The following is a 21,659-nucleotide window of genomic DNA, read 5'->3' on the forward strand; positions in this document are numbered from 1 at the left end:
TGCCATCCTTGCTTCTAAGGAGCATTCTGGCTGTACTTCTTCTAAGACAGATTTGCTCGTTCTTATGGTGTATTCCATATTCTTTGCTAATAACATAATTCAAAGTCATCAAATCTTTTCCTATCTTCCTTATTCACCATCCAGCTTTCGTATGCGTATGAGGCGATTGAAAACACTATGGTTTGGGTCAGGCGCACCTCAGTCCTTAAAGTGACATCTTTGCTACATGAAAGTTGTTTTTTTTTTTCTCTTTTGGGTCCAAAAAAACACCCAAATCAAACCCGTTGCCGTCCACTCAATTCTGACTCATAGCAGCCCTATAGGACAGAGTAGAACTGCACCATAGTGTTTCCAAGGAGCAGCTGGTGGATTCAGTCTGCCAACATTTGGTTAGCAGCCTGAGCTCTTAACCACTGCGCCACCCGAAAAACCAAATCCATTGGCTTCAAGTCGATTCCAACTCATAGTGACCCTATAGGACAGAGTAGAACTGCCACATACGATTTCCAAGGATTGGCCGGTGGATTGGAATGGCTGACCATTTGGTTAGCAGTGGTCTCTTAACCACTGTACCACCAGCACTGCCTAATGGGTTCAGTTCTAATAATAATAATAAAAAAAAGAACTTGAGTACCTTGACATGGGACAGCAAGAATACAAGCTAAAGAGTCAAAAGCCTGGATACAAATGCCAAAGGTGCTTTTTGTGGTCAGTATGAGCTTTCTCAACTCGTGTTTCTACCTCACCCAAAGGCTGAAGGCAATGCTCACACCCTGCTCACACCCTTTCCTAAAATAGCCCTCTAGATACAAACTGGGCTCATCCTGTTCTTTCTCAGGGGACTGACAACAAATAAAGATAAGGGAGTCTGGTCAAATAAGCCATGAGATCTAATGTAAAAGGCATACATAAAATTTCATCATCAGGTCTTTTATGACAAAATCTTGCTGTTTTCTTTCTTTGCTGTACTATACACAAATTCAAGATCAATCTCAAGTTCTGTAATTGCCTTATCCCCAAGTTTAATGCTTTGGACAGAATGAAAAATTTTCCTGCCATCCATCTTTGAAATCTATATACATATACATATACATATACATATACATATACATATACATATACATATACATATACATATACATATACATATACATATACATATACATATACATATACATATACATATACATATACATATACATATACATATACATATACATATACATATACATATACACACATACACACATGCTTTCTTTTTTGTTACTCTTAACTCCTTGAGAAGACCAGAAATTATGCATTTTCAAAACACAAATATAATTTTCTCTCTGACATATTTCATCTAAGACATATTTCATCTTATTTCATACTTCATATTAAAGATCTTTAAAATACCATTGTCAAAAGGTATTTGCCTCCAATTCATAGATAAGAATATATGTTTCCATAACAATATGTATGTGATCTTCTCCTACAAGTTTATTATCATATAAATAATTTCTACGTGTGCCAAAAAATAGGAAAAACATAATCTGAATGCAAGGAAAAGGAACTCCATACAAATCTTACCTTTCAAAGATCGCAAAATACTTTTCTAAAAAAAGGACAAAAATTACTTTGTAAAAAAATTAAATCGATGACTTTAAGATATTTATCTTTCCCTACAAATAGGTGAACACTCATATCCCTAAGGTATACAGATACTTGGGGTCTCTGGGCGGTACAAACGGTTATCGCTCAGCTACTAGACAAAAGTCTGGCATAGAGATTCCCTTTAAGATTTTGAAACAAAGTGCAACTTGAAGAGAAAAAAAAAACTGTCAAAAATATAAGCATTTCTGCTATAATAGTATTCATGTATTCCTTCTAAATGCTCTTGTAGGCAAAATCAGTTTTTTGGAAGTGAACTACTACTAAAAAAAAAAAACTATGCAACTTTGTAAGTAGAGCTTTAGTAAAAACAGTAACAATTCTAGTAAATCTTAGTACATACAAACCTCCGCTAGGGTTTTCACCCAGCACCACAACCAAGTCTTTGCAGGCTTAAACCCTGAGGCTCACCTTCCTCTTTCAAGATGTGAGTCCTTGAGGGCATGAATTCCCAATAGAGCTAAGTCTTTCTATAAAATTAAATATCTGATGTTTAAAAATATTTTTCTTTACAGCTTTTTCAACCGCACTTGCGGCTTCACTAGATACATTAACGTTGTTTTAGGTATAATGATTCTTAAAAGCATTAACCAATCCACTACTGACTCCAAAGGAAGATACTTTAGTAAAATTTTCAGCTTTTTTCTTACGACTTCATTTATTGCTAAAGTCTTTAATAATGAGAAAGTTTCCCCTAATTATCTCAAAAGCTGCTAAAATGGTGTTAACCAAGGGAAATCTGGGTTATACTTAATTTTCCTCTTTACTAATTCTCTACGAACTAGTTTGTGAAATAGAAACACGTGTTGTAGCAGAAATCTATATTAAAATCTAAAGTCTTAACACTGTTCACCTATTACTGGCTTGTTTTTTGGGAGAGATACATATACATAAAGCTATATATATATATAAAACAAGGTCCTTCAAAGTAGATCTTAGTGTTGTTGTTTTATCTTACTTTATAGTTGTATAAACTTTCAAAAAATACTTCTAGACAGCACAATATTAAAAAAAGGATACAAGTAATCTAATACTATTGAAGCTTAATTCTCCTGGTAAAATCTATATTGTAAATTGGTATTGTTTAAAAAAAAAAATCCTACGTAGCTTAAAAGCTATAACCAGAAATGTTTCAGAAGAAGGTATTTTATTATGAATATTATGAAAACACTCTAGATACATTTCTACTACTTAGGTAAATATCATGTACGATTTTCCACTTCTGACTGTAGGGTACAACAACAGATCTTGTAGAATCTTTAAAAGAGGAACTTCTGTTTTCACACTCTGATACTTAGATGCTCTGCAATTCTGCTGGTTCAAACAGAGAAAAGTCAAGGAGTCAAATAGTGATTCACATAAAAATTAGCTAATGAATTTCCATAAATGTGTGTTGAAGTTAAGAAAGAAAAATATATAGAAGAGTTGAATACTACCAGCTTCACATTTCCTTTTGTCAACTATGATTGTCTACCCTTCCACATAGGGTCATTGGCTAGTATGAATAACAAAGGAGTGATTTTTCCGTTGTCCCTTCTCCCAAGAGAATAAGTAAACATTGAAGAGAATCTTTTCATTTTACAACAATCTTATTTTTCATTCCAAGATATGGAAAATTGTAATATAATTAGGACAGAAGCACAATGATGTACAAAATAGTTATAACAAACACCTTCTGTAAAAACATAGCTTAAGGAAATTTCCCATAAATTGTTGACAATTTTCTACATCCAAATTTGAATATTTCTCTACATGAAATAATTATGATTAATTACAAAACGAAATATAAAAACACAAAAATGGATATCAACTCAGGTTATTGAGTAGTATTGGTCAATAAAATTCAAGTCAAGGTCAAAATACATAGCTATATGTTCATTTTGAATTTTATGTCTATTAAAATTAAAGAAGCACAGAAATAGATATTGCCAACTGGCCAATTGACCAGAGAGATTTTCTGAGGAAACCTGTCAGTGAGTAAATCACAGATAAATAAAAGACTAATTTTTAAAAGGTTTAAACCAATATTTCTTTGAAGAATAAAAATGACTTTTACTGAAAATTTTTATTAGATAAACTGAATTGGAAAATGTACTTTTACTTAGGAAAATTATTGCAGAATAAGCATCTACAACTAATGAAAAGTAACAGGAATAAATTATAGGAAAGCTTATCAATCTAATAAAGACCACTGAAGTTAGAATTAACTTATGTGTGTTTTCCTACTTCCACTTCCCCTTTCTCTGTCAAAGTAATTCCCTTCTATTGAAAGTATTAAATGTATCTTGTAACTCCCTTTTACAAAAGTAAAACACAGAGACTATATTACTGTATTTGTATTCAAAATATAATAAAACATATAGAATTATATGAGGCACAGTCGTTTGTTAAACACATAGCTATATTTTTGAAAATTTTATTGATTTAATATTCAACTGATTCACTGACTGCATGTAATTCTTACATAAGAATGATCCAGTTATAAAAAGTCAATTCGTTCCTTTTCTTTTACTCTTGCCCTCACCAGGCGAAGACAGCGTATTAGTGCTTTCCTTAGTAGGACGTGAGTATATGCAAAATGCAACAGCAGTAAAGAATATAGTAAGTCCTTTGCAAAGAAAGCCTGAATTTGAAAAAAAAAAAAATGCAGCTATCAGTTATGTAATTGTAATCACAACAAAAATGTCAAAAGTTTTCCATATGCCAAAAAAAAAAAAAAGAACATAAATATATTTCATCTCTAAAGGTAACCATTCCCCAACTGTAGAATGTAATTAATGCCATAAACACACCAAATTACTTGAAGGAGATTTAAGAAATGTTTACAAAACCTTTTAGATTTCTTAGAAATTAGCTCCCCCCAAAAATGCAAAGGGTATTATTACTTGATGGAATGTGTTAATTCTGAGTCATCAAAATAAATTACTACTTTCAAATCTTAACTATAAATAGGAACAGGAAGCTGTTTAAGTCACTTCATGCAGCTTTACTAGTTATAAAATATTCATCATTTTCCAAATACAAATATTTTAGAAACATAAATTGATGATGTAGATTTTTAATTTTTATTTTTCAAGTTTCAGAAAGTTAATACACTACAAATCATTGTATAAATGTACTTGAACCATGAAGGCAAAATCCCTTGTTAAAGTAAAATATATTTTAGAGAAACTGGTTTATATTATTATCTGACATAGTGGTTTCAGAAGACAAAATAGAGAACATCGATGAGTCTATGGAATTTATAATGACGCTCAATAATATTTCATGCACATTTAAGGGAAGAATACTATTTTTTAGTCATAATTATCTCTGATAGAACTGTAAGATAATAATGACATTGGAATCATTGTATTTATTATATTACTTTTATATTTGTGGCTGGTAAATAGAAACACAATCTTTGTATATTGATGATATACTATACGACTTGTTGAATTCACTTACTAATTCTAATACCTTGTGTTTCTTGATATGGATAATTATGTAGGTGTATTTACATTATAAAAATGCATTGAGTTATACTTTTACCATATGTTCTCTTTTCTGTATGTATATTTGAATATAATTTTACCAAAGGGGGAAAAAGAAAGGATCTGGTGAAGTGGTAAACATGGTAAGTGATAATAGGAAATATCTGTAAAGAACTTGTCAATCATCTCTCTATTGCAAATGAACTAGAACTGATGGAATCCTTCAGTGGAGGAAAAAGGCACTTGAGTCTTCCCACGGAAAACTTAAAATATGAAAAATAAAGATCAGAAGGATTTCCTGGCTACCAAAAGGAACTGATAGACTGATGGAATAAAATTTTTACTATCTTTTTAGAGTGATAAAACTTTTGAGGATCTGATGAACGCCACTGCCTTTCTTGCCAGAAAAAAAAAAAAACATATAAATGTACAAAGAAAATTTCAGGATCTCAAAAATATATTGACGTTCATGTGGGCTCCCATGATTCATGAATCCTTGTTGTTGAATCCATGCTCTAGAGTAGTGATACGCAATAGAACTTTTTGCTACGATGGCAGTTTTCTGCATCTGTACTCTCCAATAAAGTAGCCACTGGCCAAATGTGACTATTAAGCACATGCAATTTGGCTAGTGTAAACGAGGAAACGAATTTTAAAATGCACTTAATTTTAGTAAATTTAAATAGCCACATGTGGCTAAGGGCTACCATATTAGGCAATACAGCTCTAAAGTCTCTCACATAGCTGTTTTCAAAGCTTTTTTTTTTTTTTCTCCAATTGCTGTCAAGTTGATTTTGATTCATGAAAACCCCATATAGGTCAGAGTAGACTTGTGCTCCATAAGGTTTTCACTGACTGATTTTTCAGCAGTAGGTCACCAGGCCTTTCTTCCAAGGTACCTCTGGGTGGACACAAACCTCCAACATTTTTGTTAGCAGCTGACCATATTAAACTTTTGCACCACCCAGGGACATCTTTCAAAGTTTACTATGGTTTAAAATCGCCCAAAGTGGCTTTATTAAAAATACAAATGCCTACCACCAATCCCTAAGATTCCAGTTTATATAGCCTTGGAATTTATACCTTTAAGAAGCACTTCAAGTGATTGTGGAATCCGTTTTGAAATATGCTAGTTTACACTAAATTATCACAAATGCATATTCCTACTGCAGTTTCCTCTCTTGCTCTTTTCTCCCTGACTGTAAATCCTCATGTTCTTTATTATTGGTATTTCCTTTAAATAGTTCTTTAGCAGGAGTTCTGGCACTTCATCACCTTTCTCAATCATGCATTATGCTTGAAAACAGCTAAATGTTGTAGTTATATCTACAATAAAAATAAAAAGGCTTTGCAATGTCCTGACAGGCCTTCCTTAAGTACTATGCCTACTTTCATTGAATTACCTCTGAGATTTTAATTTTGACTTCCTAAATGTCATTTGGGCTTTCCTGATAGTTTTTAAGCTTACTAGAAAATTGCCTTCTGAATTAGAAGGCATTGATTGCTGTATCAATTATATATAATATATAGTGTTTATTAAACAGATATTTGTTATTGTTAAATATTAAAGTCTATCATTGGATGGTTCTCTAAATTACTAAGTCCACTCAGTGAAATCACAAAATGTAAATTTTTAAAAATGTTTATCACACAAACAGTATTTATACAATAAAATAATTGAATGTTAGAGCTGTTAAAGACTTTAGAAATTATGTAGTCCAGTATATATTTTATAGATAAATAAAATGGATCCAGGGAATTTTCCAAAATAACACAAGCATACCTAGACTTTCCCAGTGATTTTATTCCCTATTTCTTTTATTTAAACAAATACAAATGCTTGCTTTGTGCCAAGCACTGTTCTAGGCACTGAGAATACATCCTTGAATAAAATAGAGGGTATAAAATTTACATTCGAGTGGGATAAGAGTATCTTGATACCCTTCAATGGTGTAAAAAAATTTCACCATTTTGTAGCCAATCTTTTACTGTGGAAATGGAAAGGGTCACGATATCACGTGATTTGGTTGTGTACATATAAAGGCAAAATTACTTCCCACATTGAAATGTTGTTAATTATTACCCTTTACTAGGGAATGCTCTCCCATGTGTCTGTCAGCTTGTCGTACTGTGGGGGCTCGTGTGTTGCTGTGATGCTGGAATCTATGCCACCGGTATTCAGATACCAGCAGGGTCACCCATGGAGGACAGGTTTCAGCTGAGCTTACAGACTAAGACAGACTAGGAAGAAGGACCCAGCAGTCTACTTCTGAAAAGCATTAGCCAGTGAAAACCTTATGAATAGCAGTGGAACATTGTCTGATACAGCGCTGGAAGATGAGCCCCCCAGGTTGGAAGGCAATATCATCAGTCAGAATAATGCCAGGGGCCAACTTTGGAACAGACCATCAATTGCTCATATGCAAGTTCAAGCTGAAACTGAAGAAAATCAGAGCAAGTCCAAGAGTACCAAAATATGACCCTGAGTATATCCCACCTTGAATTTAGAGATCATCTGAAGAACAAATTTGATGTATAGAACACTAGTGACCAAAGACCAGAAGAGTTGTGTGATGACATCAAGGACATCATCCATGAAGAAAGCAAGAGGTCACTGAAAAGATAGGAAAGAAAGAAAAGATCAAGATGGATGTCAGAGGAGACTCTGAAACTTGCTCTTGAGCGTCGAGGAGCTAAACCAAAAGAACTGATGAAGTAGAAGAACTGAAGATTTCAAAGGGCCTCTCAGAAGACAAAGTAAAATATTATAATGGCATGTGCAAAGAGCTGGAAATGGAAAACCAAAAGGGAAGAACATGCTTGGCATTTCTCAAGGTGAAAGAACTGAAGAAAAAATTCAAGCCTCGAGCTGCAGTAGTAAAGGATTCCATGGGGAAAATATTAAACAATGCAGGAAGCATCAAAAGAAGATGGAGGGAATACACAGAGTCATTATACCAAAAAGAATTAGTCGATATTTAACCATTTCAAGAGGTGGCATATGATCACAAACCGATGGTGCTGCAGGAAGAAGTCCAAGGTGCTCTGAAGGCATTGGTGAAAAACAAGTCTCCAGGAATTGATGGAATATCATTTGAGACATTTCAACAAACAGATGCAACCCTGGAGGTGCTCACTCGTCTATGCCAAGAAATATGGAAGACAGCTTCCTGGCCAACTGACTGGAAGAGATCCATATTTATGCCTATTCCCAAGAAAGGTGACCCAATCGAATGTGGAAATTATAGAACTATATCATTAATATCACACACAAGCAAAATTTTGCTGAAGATCATTCAAAAACAGCTACAGCAGTATATCGACAGGGAGCTGCCAGAAATTCAGGCTGGTCTCAGAAGAGGACGTGGAACCAGGGATATCACTGCTTATGTCAGATGGATCCTGGCTGAAAGCAGAGAATACCAGAAGGATGTTTACCTGTGTTCTATTGACTATGCAAAGGCATTCGACTGTGTGGATCATAACAAACTATGGATAACGTTGCAAAGAATGGGAATTCCAGAACACTTAATTGTGCTCATGAGGAACCTTTACATAGATCAAGAGGCAGTTGTTCAGACAGAACAAGGGAATACTGATTGGTTTAAAGTCAGGAAAGGTGTGCACCAGGGTTGTATTCTTTCACCATACCTATTTAATCTATATGCTGAACAAATAATACGAGAAGCTGGACTATATGAAGAAGAATGGGGCATCAGGATTGGAGGAAGACTCATTAACAACCTGCGTTATGCAGATGACACAACCTTGCTTGCTGAAAGTGAAGAGGACTTGAAGCACTTACTAATGAAGATCAAAGAGCACAGCCTTCAGTATGGATTACACCTCAACATAAAGAAAACAAAAATCCTCACAACTGGACCAATGAGCAACATCATGATAAAAGGAGAAAAGATTGAAGTTGTCAAGGATTTCATTTTACTTGGATCCACAATCAACAGCCATGGAAGCAGCAGTCAAGAAACCAAAAGATGCATTGCATTGGGCAAATCTGCTGCAAAGGACCTCTTCAAAGTGTTGAAGAGCAAAGATGTCACCCTGAAGACTAAGGTGCGCCTGACCCAAGCCATGTTATTTTCAATCGCATCATATGCATGTGAAGGCTGGACAATGAATAAGGAAGCCCGAAGAAGAGTTGACGCCTTTGAATTGTGTTGTTGGTGAAGAATATTGAATATGCCATGGACTGCCAAAAGAACGAACAAATCTGTCTTGGAGGAAGTGCAGCCAGAATCCTCCTTAGAGGCAAGGGTGGTGAGATTGCATCTTACATTCTTTGGACATATTGTCAAGAGGGATGAGTCCCTGGAGAAGGACATCATGCTTGACAGAGTACAGGGTCAGTGGAAAAGAGGAAGACCCTGAACGAGGTGAATTGACACAGTGGCTGCAACAATGATCTCAAGCATAACAATGATTGTAAGGGTGGCACAGGACTGGGCAGTGTTTTGTTCTGTTGTGCATGGGGTCGCTATGAGTCAGAACCAACTCGACGGCACCTAACAACAACAACAACAACATTAGGGAAAGCTGTAGTACTATTGTGCATTTAATTCAGTGATGCAAATATGTACATATATTTTGTAATAGTTTCTAAAATATTTTCTATAAAACCATATAAGCCTTCTCTATTATTCAAAATATGCATTTGTTCATAGCTTATTACTACTTTACCTTTGTATAAACAAGCATTTTTTTAAACAATTTTACTTCACTACATTTCTCAGTAGATGCCACTTACATATCCCTACCAATAGGTAGGCCATTTTTGTCTTGTTATAGATCCAACAACTTCCTGCACTTCCACAAATCCCAGTATCACGAAAGGTACAAGAACTTTCTCCTACCATTTTAAAAACTAATGGTCCAGGAATGGTCCCTGTGAGAAATACAGTGATTGTTAATTCTCCATGAAAACACTAGAGTTTATAATCAGAATAATTTTCTTCTAAAATTAAACTTACGTGTGTGTGCACACGTGTGTGTGAGTGTATGCTCCTGATGTTGCTAGTTGCTGTCAAGTCATTTACGACTTATGGAGACCCCATGTGTGCAGAGTAGAACTGCTCCACAGGGTTTTCAAGACTGTGACCTTGGAAATAGATTACCAGGACTATCTTTCAAGGCATGACTCCAAAAAAAGAAAAACTAAACCCTTTGCCATCGAGTGGATTCCAACTCATAGCGATCCTATAGGACAGGGTAGAACTGCCCTATAGGGTCTCAAAGAGTGGCTGGTGGATTCAAACTGCCGACTTTTTGCTTAGCAGCTGAGTTCTTAACCACTGCACTGCAAGGACTGGGTAGGTTTAAACCACCGAGCTTTCAGCTGGTAGTAGAGTGCTTAACTCTTTGCATCACCAGGAACTCTGTTTCTCTCTGTGTATATGTACATATACACACACAGATGTATATAAATATACAGATGATATATTTTATATATTTTATATGTATTTTATATATATATATACAATCACACTAAATGTAGCATTTAAAATTATCCAAGAATTTCCTTAGAGATAGAATTATTAGCCATTGAAAACAATGATTTTGAGTTTTAAAAATTCTTATCCCTGTAGGTACAAAAAATTATTATAATTGTATCATTTTGAATGGTCTACACATTCTTTAAATGACATCTCAAAACTTGTTAATTTTTAAATAAAAAATGTAGGAGAAAGTATTTAAAACAGGGTTACTAAATACTGATTTTGTGAATTCAAATGTGTCTCCAAATATCTCAAGTTGTGAAATTTTCAATGACTGAACAAAGAGCTTGTTAACGCAGTGCATATCTGCCATTAATCAAAATAATGAGAAAAATAACTGAAAATGCAAATGCTTTGGTATGTCTGTAGCAGCCCCAGATTCAGACAACTGCATTTTAAGAGAAACAATATGCTGCCTGTTGGAAATTTCTACATACCCTTAGAAAGACCATCTCCTCTGGAGCAATATCACTATCAGCCAAAAGTGAATGAACGGTTAAAAAGAAAGTAACCCCAAAGACACCAGAACCTATTTCTCAGAACAAAAATGTTTGATAATTGACCATGTTTCTATGAAATTCTCAGGACCCTTCATGCCACATATGACTCTTGATTCCTGCCAACTGCTTCAGTGACCGATGGTACTCTATGCAGTTACTCAAGCTGAAAATGCTAAGCCTACTAGTCGATTTTCTTTTTCCCACATTCTTTTTCCAAATGTTGATTTATCTCTATCTCCACTACTACCACCAGAATCCAATTAAATGTAACTCAGATTCAGACTTCAGCAATAGCCTCCCTTTTTATTTTTTCCATATTTATCTCCTATAAGCTTCCTCCCCTCAGCAGCAGAGTTATCTTTTAAAAATATATCAGATAATATCTATCCTCTGCATAACACTCTCTAGTGGCAAAACTCTGCAAGATCTGGAGACTATATTTCAAGTATCTCATTCCACTCTCCCTCCCATTCAAGAATTCATCAGCATCACTGGCTACCTTTATGATTCAAGAAATTGCCTGTATGCTTGCTTTTCCCATTACGAGTCTCGCATTATCTACTGGATCAATGTCCCGCATAAAAGTTGTGCTAATTTTTCCCATTAAAAAAAAAAAAACTCATCAAACTCTATGTATTGATCTAGCTACAGAAAAATTTTTCTACACCATCAGAGCCATTCTTAGATTTGTCTATGCTCTTGACTCCATTTATCACGTCATTCAGTCATCATTCCAGTCCAATCTTCTTTCCTTACCCCACCCATATTTTTAATCAACTTTTTGAATCATGGATTCCATTATAGCCATAAAGTGAATTTGAGACCTAGTTTTTGGTATTTAAGAAAGTAGGAAATAAAGAGTACATTACGCCCAGCAAAAACAGTTTGCTCTTTGGCTACAAATCTTTAAAAACATCAGTCTGTGTTGTTGGTGATGAAAATGTTTAGCGACTTCTTAGACATACAAGCAATGTAAGGTATTGCTGCTGTGTTTTTTTTTTTTTCATACAAGTGCCTCGTCTAACCTGAACGAACACTTTCATGAGTAAGCTTAATATATTTCTGGTTAAATAGATTGTCTCTTCTAATCAAATATATTGTTAATGCATAGTTTGTATGACAGCATGGGCTTTACATTAGATACTGCCCCTTTGCATTAGCCATCGTCTCCTAAATTGTGCAAAGCAGTTCTTCCATTCATTTGTTTTATGTCATTTTACTATTAATATTTATTTGTATTTCTAAACAATATGTGTAGACACATAAACACATGAAAATAAACAATTGGATGTAATACAAGATTGCCAAAAATCCATACCAAATATTCTCAAAATCACAAAAGCCACTCCCAAGGCCAGAGAATGTTGTTCTTCAGATACAATTCTGCAAGCAAATAGCAATGATATCATCAGCCCATTATTTGTAGTAGCTATAGAAAATGTATGCTAAGTCAAAAGTTTTCTTATGCATCAATTAGATGAAGAATCTTTGTTGAGTTGACGGAGTTCAAGCTGACTGATTGAAGGACTGTCGCTCCTCCCATTTCTCCATATTCTGCTTTTGCCAAATAACTCCAAAATTTCTAGCTATTTGCAAGGAAAAGGGATTTGTGGCTAAAGTCCTCTGCCCCAGTCTCCTTTTCCTTTATTGAAAAAAAAACACCAGCTATTACACTTACCTTTCTTCATTCCCTCAAACACACACATTGTTTAGTTTTCTTCCTTTTGCCTCTGTGAAATCCACTCTCAAGCCTTTCCCCACCTTGCACTCTGCCCTGGAAAGCTGACCTAAGTGCACTACATCAATAGGCTTCCTTGCCTTCTGTCTTGTGATTAGGTTTTGCCAACGGGGCACCCCAAAGGAGGGAAGGGGTGGGGGGAGGAGTCAAGATCTTCATTCTCAGACTCCATTCTTACAGAGTCACCTCAGACAGGCCTCTCTCCCACCCCCTCCCATGTGCCCCTTTGGGTCTAGGCTGAAAAAGGACCAGAGGTATTGCATTATACCTTGGAATTCCTTACACCCAGGTTACATTTTAAGAGACACTTTCTTCAACCTTACTCACATTGTTCTCATTTGTGAGTGCTATCATTTTGCAGTTGGACCCCTAACTATTATACTTACTATTCAAAAGCTAAATAAATGATAAACAGCTTTCCCAAAGATTAAGAATGAGGATAACTGCATTTTCTAGAAATCAAAGCAATTTTTTTTTTTTTAAGAAAAATATTATAATACAGAACATTGCAATATAGTAGCTTGGAAAATAAATTAAAAATATAATTAAAACAATCAATCTTCAAACATTTTAGGAAGTAGAACAATGAGCTGCACTTTAAATGGACAATTTAAATAAACTGTATGCTTATTTTTTTTTTTTTTTTTTTTTTTGTATGCTTAACTTTCATCCTTGTTCTATAGCTTGAACAATAAACTGTAGTGTGACCAATATCATCAATTTACAAAAATGTAGCATATGTACAATATTTTGCAACTATTTTGCAAAAAGTGAGCTAATTCTACCCATAACAACCTTGTCAAAATATGTATTCTTTTCCTCAAATATACATTATTAGGAAAAGGAAAACAAATTAACCAATTCTCAAACAATAATAATAATAATATATTTTATTATTTATAATATATAAATAAAAATAATTTACACTTTTTAATGAGCAGATCCCCCCACGTGTCTGTCAGTTTGTCATACTGTGGGGGCTTGCATGTTGCTATGATGCTGGAAGCTATGCCACCAGTATTCAGATACCAACAGGGTCACCCATGGAGGACAGGTTTCAACTGAGCTTACAGACTAAGACAGACTAGGAAGAAGGACCCGGCAGTCTACTTCTGAAAAGTATCAGCCACTGAAAACTTTATGAATAGCAGCAGAACATTGTCAGATATAGTGCTGGAAGGTGAGCCCCCCAGGTTGGAAGGCACTCAAAAGATGGCTGGGGAAGAGCTGCCTCCTCAAAGTAGAGTCGACCTTAATGACATTGATGGAGTAAAGCTTTCGGGGCCTTCATTTGCTGATGTGTCACAACTCAAAAAGGGAAGAAACAGCTGCAAATATCCATTAATAATCGGAACCTGGAATGTGTGAAGTATGAATCTAGGAAAACTAGAAATCGTCAAAAATGAAATGGAATGCATAAACATCGATATCCTAGGCATTAGTGAGCCGAAATGGACTGGTATTGGCCATTTTGAATCGGACAATCATATAGTCCACTATGCTGGGAATGACAACTTGAAGAGGAATGGCATTGCATGCATTGTCAGTGATAGGATAATATCCACATGCCTACAAGGAAGACCAGTTAATATGACTACTATTCAAATATACGTACCAACCACTAGGGCCAAAGATGAAGAAATAGAAGATTTTTATTAGCTGTTGCAGCCTGAAATTGATCGAACATGCAATCAAGATGCATTGATAATTACTGGTGATTTTAATGCGAAAGTTGGAAACGAAGAAGTATCAGCAGTTGGAAAATATGGCCTTGGTGATAGGAATGATGCTGGAGATCGAATGATAGAATTTTGCAAGACCAAAGACTTCTTCATTGCAAATACCCTCTTTCACCAACATAAAAGGCGACTATACACATGAACCTCGCCAGATGGAACACATAGAAATCAAACTGACTGTATCTGTGGAAAGAGACGATGGAAAAGCTTAATATCATCAGTCAGAATAAGGCCAGGGGCCAACTGTGGAACAGACCATCAATTGCTCATACGCAAAGTCAACTGAAGAAAGTCAGACCAAGTCCACGAGAGCCAAAATATGACCTTGAGTATATCCCACCTGAATTTAGAGACCATCTGAAGAACAGATTTGACTCACTGAACACTGGTGACCGAAGACCGGATGAGTTGTGGAATGACATCAAGGACATCATACATGAAGAAAGCAAGAGGTCATTGAAAAGATGGGAAAGAAAGAAAAGACCAAGGTGGATATTGGAGGAGACTCTGAAACTTGCTCTCAAATGTCGAGCAGCTAAAGTAAAAGGAAGAATTGATGAAGTAAAAGATCTGAACAGAAGATTTCAAAGGGCCTCTCGAGAAGACAAAGTAAAGTATTATAATGACATGTGCAAAGAGCTGGAAATGGAAAATCAAAAGGGAAGAACACGCTCGGTGTTTCTCAAGCTGAAAGAACTGAAGAAAAAATTCAAGCCTCGAGCTGCAATAGTGAAGGATTCTATGGAGAAATACTAAATGACGCAGTCAGGAAGCATCAAAAGAAGATGGAAGGAATACACAGAGTCATTCATTATACCAAAAAGAATTAGTCCATGTTCAACCATTTCAAGAGGTAGCGTATAATCAGGAACCGATGGTGCTGAAGGAAGAAGTCCAAGCTACTCTGAAGGCACTGGCGAAAAGCAAGGCTCCAGGAATTGATGGAATATCAATTGAAATGTTTCAACAAATGGATGCAGCGCTGGAGGTGCTCACTCATTTATGCCAAGAAATATGGAAGACAGCTTCCTGGCCAACTGACTGGAAGAGATCCATATTTATGCCTATTCCCAAGAAAGGTGACCCAATCGAATGTGGAAATTATAGAACTATATCATTAATATCACACACAAGCAAAATTTTGCTGAAGATCATTCAAAAACAGCTACAGCAGTATATCGACAGGGAGCTGCCAGAAATTCAGGCTGGTCTCAGAAGAGGACGTGGAACCAGAGATATCACTGCTTATGTCAGATGGATCCTGGCTGAAAGCAGAGAATACCAGAAGGATGTTTACCTGTGTTCTATTGACTATGCAAAGGCATTCGACTGTGTGGATCATAACAAACTATGGATAACGTTGCAAAGAATGGGAATTCCAGAACACTTAACTGTGCTCATGAGGAACCTTTACATAGATCAAGAGGCAGTTGTTCAGACAGAACAAGGGAATACTGATTGGTTTAAAGTCAGGAAAGGTGTGCACCAGTGTTGTATTCTTTCACCATACCTATTCAATCTGTATGCTAAGCAAATAATTTGAGAAGCTGGACTATATGAAGAAGAATGGGGCATCAGGATTGGAGGAAGACTCATTAACAACCTGCATTATGCAGATGACACAACTTTGTCTGCTGAAAGTAAAGAGGACTTGAAGCACTTACTAATGAAGATCAAAGAGCACAGCCTTCAGTATGGATTACACCTCAACATAAAGAAAACAAAAATCCTCACAACTGGACCAATGGGCAACATCATGATAAAAGGAGAAAAGATTGAAGTTGTCAAGGATTTCATTTTACTTGGATCCACAATCAACAGCCACGGAAGCAGCAGTCAAGAAATCAAACAACGCATTGCATTGGGTAAATCTGCTGCAAAGGACCTCTTCAAAGTGTTGAAGAGCAAAGATATCACCTTGAAGACTAAGGTGTGCCTAACTCAAGCCATGTTATTTTCAATCACATCATATGCATGTGAAGGCTGGACAATGAATAAGGAAGACCGAAGAATTGATGCCTTCGAATTGTGGTGTTGGCAGAGAATATTGAATATACCCTGGACTGCCAGAAGAATGAATAAATTTGTCTCGGAAGAAGTACAACGAGAATGCTCCTTAGAAGCAAGGATAGCAAGACTGCGTCTTACATACTCTGGACATGTTGTCAGGAGGGATCAGTCTCTGAAGAAGGACATTATGCTTGGCAAAGTACAGGGTCAGTGGAAAAGAGGAAGACCCTCAACGAGGTGGATTTACACAGTGGCTGCAACAATGGGCTCAAGCATAACGATTGTAAGGGTGGCACAGGACTGGGCAGTGTTTCGTTCTGTTGTGCATGGGGTCGCTATGAGTCGGAACCGACTCGACGGCACCTAACAACAACAACAACGAGGAGATTCATTAAAGAGAGGTAAAGGAAAAACTATCACATTTTAAAACCATATGAATAATTCTAATTGAGAGTTCTGCCTTATTTAAAGTTTTTTAATATGTAATATGATATTGGTGTTCTATGAAGCACATATAGAGAGCTGACCATTAGAAGTATAATCATTAAGAAGTATTTATCTCCAGTTTAATTACAACCCTGATTCTAGCAGATATACAAAACAAGATGAAAAGATTAATGATTTCCAGGATTTTCCAAATTCAGTTAAATGAACAGCACACACACACACACACACACACAATATATATATGTATGTATATATATACACATATATCAAAAATGGGAAACCCTGGTGGCATAGTGGTCAAGTGCTACAGCTGCTAACCAAAGAGTCGGCAGTTCGAATCTGTCAGGCGCTCCTTGGAAACTCTGTGGGGCAGTTCTACTCTGTCCTATAGGGTCGCTATGAGTTGGAATCGATTCAACGGCACTGAGTTTGAGTTTTATATCAAAAATATATTGTTAATTAAAAATAAACATAATGAACTGAACACATTTTTTTTCTTTTTTCGTCTAATGAGTAACGTTATGATAGAGTGGATATACACATTTCATGTAGTAAACAGAAAAGTTGTTAATACTCTTCCAAAAATTAACACAGCTTCTACCATCACTTCCACAACCAAACCGAACTGTCAAGTCAATCCCAACTATAGTAACTCCATGTGACAGAGTAGAACTGCCTCACAGGGTTTCCAGGGCTGTAATCTTTATGGAAGCAGACTGCCACATATTTCTCCAGCGGAGCGGCTGGTTGGTTCAAACCATCGATCTTTTGGTTAGCAGCTGAGCACTTAAGCACTGAGCCACCAGGGCTCCCGTCCATCACCTATATGACCTCCAAATTTATATTTTTGGTCTATACCTTTCTTACAAGACATAAATTCTAGACATAAGTACCTGTATTGCAGGCATCTTAAACTCAACATGTCCAGAAGTTAAATATTCATTAACTTCATCTCTGTCCTTCATCTCTGTCACACAAAATTTGTTCTTTCTCCAGTATACCATATCTCAAGAAACAAAAATCTCATCTATGAAGTTTTCAAGCCTGAAACCTGACGAGGAAAGAGGCATCCTTTTCTTCATTTGCCACAATCAATCAATAATCAAATACTGTGATTTAAAAAAATCACATTTTTCATTTTTCTTTCTGTTTTTTCATGTCTCTATTTCTGCAGGCCTATTCCAAGCCAATGACCATTGTTTATTCCAAGTCAATAACTAAAAAATGCAATGACTTTCAAACTTATCTCCCAACAACCATCCATGTTCCCTCACTCCATTTTCCACTTAACAGTCAAAGTATTTTTTAAAAGGTGAAAATCTGATCATTTTACTGCCCTGCTAGAGTTCTTAAATGGCTTCTTATTGTTCTCAGCATAAAATCTGTTGTTGTTCTTAGGTGCTGTTGAGTCAGTTCTGACTCATAGCTATTGTATGTACAGCAGAACAAAACACTTCCTGGTCCTGTACCATCCTAACAATCATTGCTATGTTTGAGCCCACTGTTGCAGCAACTGTGTCAATCCATCTCCTTGAGGGTCCTCCTCATTTTTGCTGATCCTCTACTTTACCAAGCAGAACAGACTATCAATTGCTCACATGGAAGTTTAAGTTGAAGCTGAAGAAAACTAAAACAAGTCCATCAGAACCAAAATATGACCTTGAGTATATCCCACTTGAATTTAGAGACCAACTCAAGAATAAATTTGACATGTTGAACACTAATGACTGAAGACCAGACAAGTTGTGAAATGACTTCAAGGACATCAAACATGAAGAAAGCAAGAGGTAATTAAAAAGAAAGGAAAGAAAGAAAAGACCAAAATGGATGTCAGAAGAAACTCTGAAACTTGAACTTAGAATAAAAAAAATTAGAAGAGCTAATATGAAATGAAGAAATGATGAAGTGAAAGAGCTGAACAAAAGGTTTCAAAGTGCAGCTCGAGAATACAAAGTATTATAATGAAATACGAAGAGACCTGGCATTAGAAAACCAAAAGAGAAGAACACGGTTGGCATTTCTCAAGATGAAAGAACTGAAGAAAAAATCCAAGCCTCGAGTTGCAATATTAAAGGATTCTATGGGGAAAATATTGAACAACACAGGAAGCATAAAAAGAAAATGGAAGCAATACACAGAGTCACTGTACCAAAACATGGTCGATGTTCAACCATTTCAGGAAGTACCATATGATCAAGAACCAATGGTATTGAAGGAGGAACTCCAAGCTGCACTGAAGGCATTAGTGAAAAACAAGGCTCCAGGAACTGATGGAATAGCAATTGAGATGTTTCAACAAATGGATGCAATGCTGAAAGCCCTCACTCATCTCTGCCAAGAAATTTGGAAGACAGCTACCTGACCAACCAACTGGAAGAGATCCATATATGTGCCCATTCTAAAAAAAGAAAAGTGATCCAACAGAAGGGGAAATTAGTGAACAATATTACTAATATCACATGCAAGTAAAATTTTGCTGAAGATAATTCAAAAGCAGTTGCAGGATAAAATCTAGGTTGCAAAAAAAATTTTTTTTTCACAAGGTTCAGCCTGATTTCATCAGTTTTATTCCATGCCATTTCCGAAATTTTATCCCCATCACCCTCCTTGTTCATTACATTCTAGAATACAACACTCTATAAAATACTTTTCCCACTCAGAATCTTTGTATGTATTGTTCCCATTGTGTGGAATACTCATTCACAATCCATTAGGGTCCAATTCAAATGATATTTCCTCAGTGATGTTATTGTTAGGTGCTGTCTAGTCGGTTCTGACTCATAGCAACCCTATGTACAACAGACAGAAACACTGCCTGGTACTGCACCATCCTCATGATTGTTGCTACACTTGAGTCCATTGTTGCAGCCACTGTGTCAATCTTTTTCATTGAGAGTCTTCCTCTTTTTCGCTGACCCTCCACTTTACCAAGCATGATGTCCTTCTCCAGGGACTGGTCCCTTCTGATAACATGTCCAAAGAATGTGAGACAAAGTTTTGCCACCCTTGCTTCTAAGGAGCATTCTAGCAAGACAGATTTGTTTGTTCTTCTGGTAGTTCATGATATATTCAATATTCTTCATCAACACCATGATTCAAAGACATCAATTCTTCTTTGATCTTCCTTATTCATTGTCAAGCTTTCAGATGCATGTGAGGTGATTGAAAACACTATGGCCTGCGTCAGGTGCACCTTAGTCCTCAAAGTGACATCTTTGCTTTTTAACACTTTAACAAGGTCTTTTGCAGCAGATTTGCCAATGCAATGCATCATTTGATTTCTTGATTGCTGCTTCCATGGGTGTTGATTGTGGATCCAAGTAGAATGAAATACTTGATGACTTTAATCTTTTCTCTGTTTATCATGTTGTGCATTGGTCCAGTTGTGAGGATTTTTGTTTTCTTTATGTTGAGATGTAATCCATACTGAAGGCTGTGGTCTTTGATCCTCATTAGTAAGTGCTTCAAGTCCTCTTCACCTTCAGCAAGCAAGGTTGTGTGATCTGCATAAAGCAGGTTGTTAATGAGTCTTCCTCAAACCTGATGCCACATTCTTCTTCATATAGTTCAGCTTCTCAGATTATCTGCTCAGCATATCGATGGCATTGGGTTTTATACAGATTGAGTAGGAATGGTGAAAGATATAACCCTGACACATACTTTCCTGACTTTAAACCATGCAGTAAACTCTTGTTCTGTTCAAATGACTGCCTCTTGGTCCATGTATAGGTTCCTTATGAGCACAATTAAGTGTTTCTGGAATTTCCATTTTGCACAATGTTATCCATAATTTGTTATGGTCCACACAGTCAAACGCCTTTGCATAGTCAATAAAACACAGGTAAACATCTTTCTGGTATTCTCTGCTTTCAACCAAGATCAATCTGACATTAACAATGATATCCCTCATTCTTCATCCTCTTCTGAATCCAGCTTGAATTTCTGGCAGTTCCCTGTCAGTGTATTGCTGCAGTGATACTGCAGTGAATGTATCCTCAGTGATGCTTTCCCTGAATTTCCAGACTAAGTTACATCACCCTATAACTTTCTCGTTGCATTTTTCTATGTTTTCTTTGAAGCATGTTTTGACCTCATAATTTAATACTTATTTTTTTAGTGAAAGTACTTTTTTTTTTTTTTTTTTCTGTTTATCCTGCTACCCTGTAATGCCCATCGGGGCAGCAGAGACCTGGTCTCTTTTGTACGTTTTTTTTCTACTTTTTCCTTAAAATAGTTATCCACTTTCTTGCTTGAATCCACAGAGACTATTATATTTAAGAAGAAAAAAGTAAGCTAACAGAATGATGGATGGAAAGGAAAGAAATTAAGAAATACTTTTTTCTTAAAAAGCACATTGGTAGAGAGATACAGACAAGTCATGATTCTTCTTTAGATCTAAGCCTCACATAGTTTCAGATTTCAACAAATTTCTGAAGAGAAAAAATAATTTTGTCACTCTTAGACCCCTGTGATCAACAAATCTCTGCTAGTTTGATGGTCCTCCAGTACTGACCCCTCTACCTGGGCCTAGTCCAGATTTTCAGTCTCTAGCTCTAATCAAGAACTGGCAAGTATCTCAGGGACAACTTTCA

The 21,659-nt window shown here is 36.1% G+C and overlaps 1 protein-coding gene across 1 annotated transcript in view; it reads right to left on the reverse strand.

Annotated features, from left to right (window-relative positions):
- Positions 1-2,924: 2,924 nt before the first annotated feature.
- Positions 2,925-21,659, reverse strand: part of SLCO6A1 (solute carrier organic anion transporter family member 6A1) — a 131,636-nt gene continuing 112,901 nt past the window's right edge. The window contains exons 12-14 of the mRNA XM_064279698.1: positions 12,452-12,516; positions 9,886-10,023; positions 2,925-4,273 (exon numbers count right to left, since the gene is read on the reverse strand). Coding sequence (XP_064135768.1) covers positions 4,140-4,273; positions 9,886-10,023; positions 12,452-12,516 — 337 coding nt within the window. The 3' untranslated portion in view covers positions 2,925-4,139. The remainder of the gene's footprint in view (positions 4,274-9,885; positions 10,024-12,451; positions 12,517-21,659) is intronic.

The sequence above is a fragment of the Loxodonta africana genome, chromosome 2, assembly GCF_030014295.1.
Source record: "Loxodonta africana isolate mLoxAfr1 chromosome 2, mLoxAfr1.hap2, whole genome shotgun sequence".
Taxonomy (NCBI): Eukaryota; Metazoa; Chordata; class Mammalia; order Proboscidea; family Elephantidae; genus Loxodonta; species Loxodonta africana.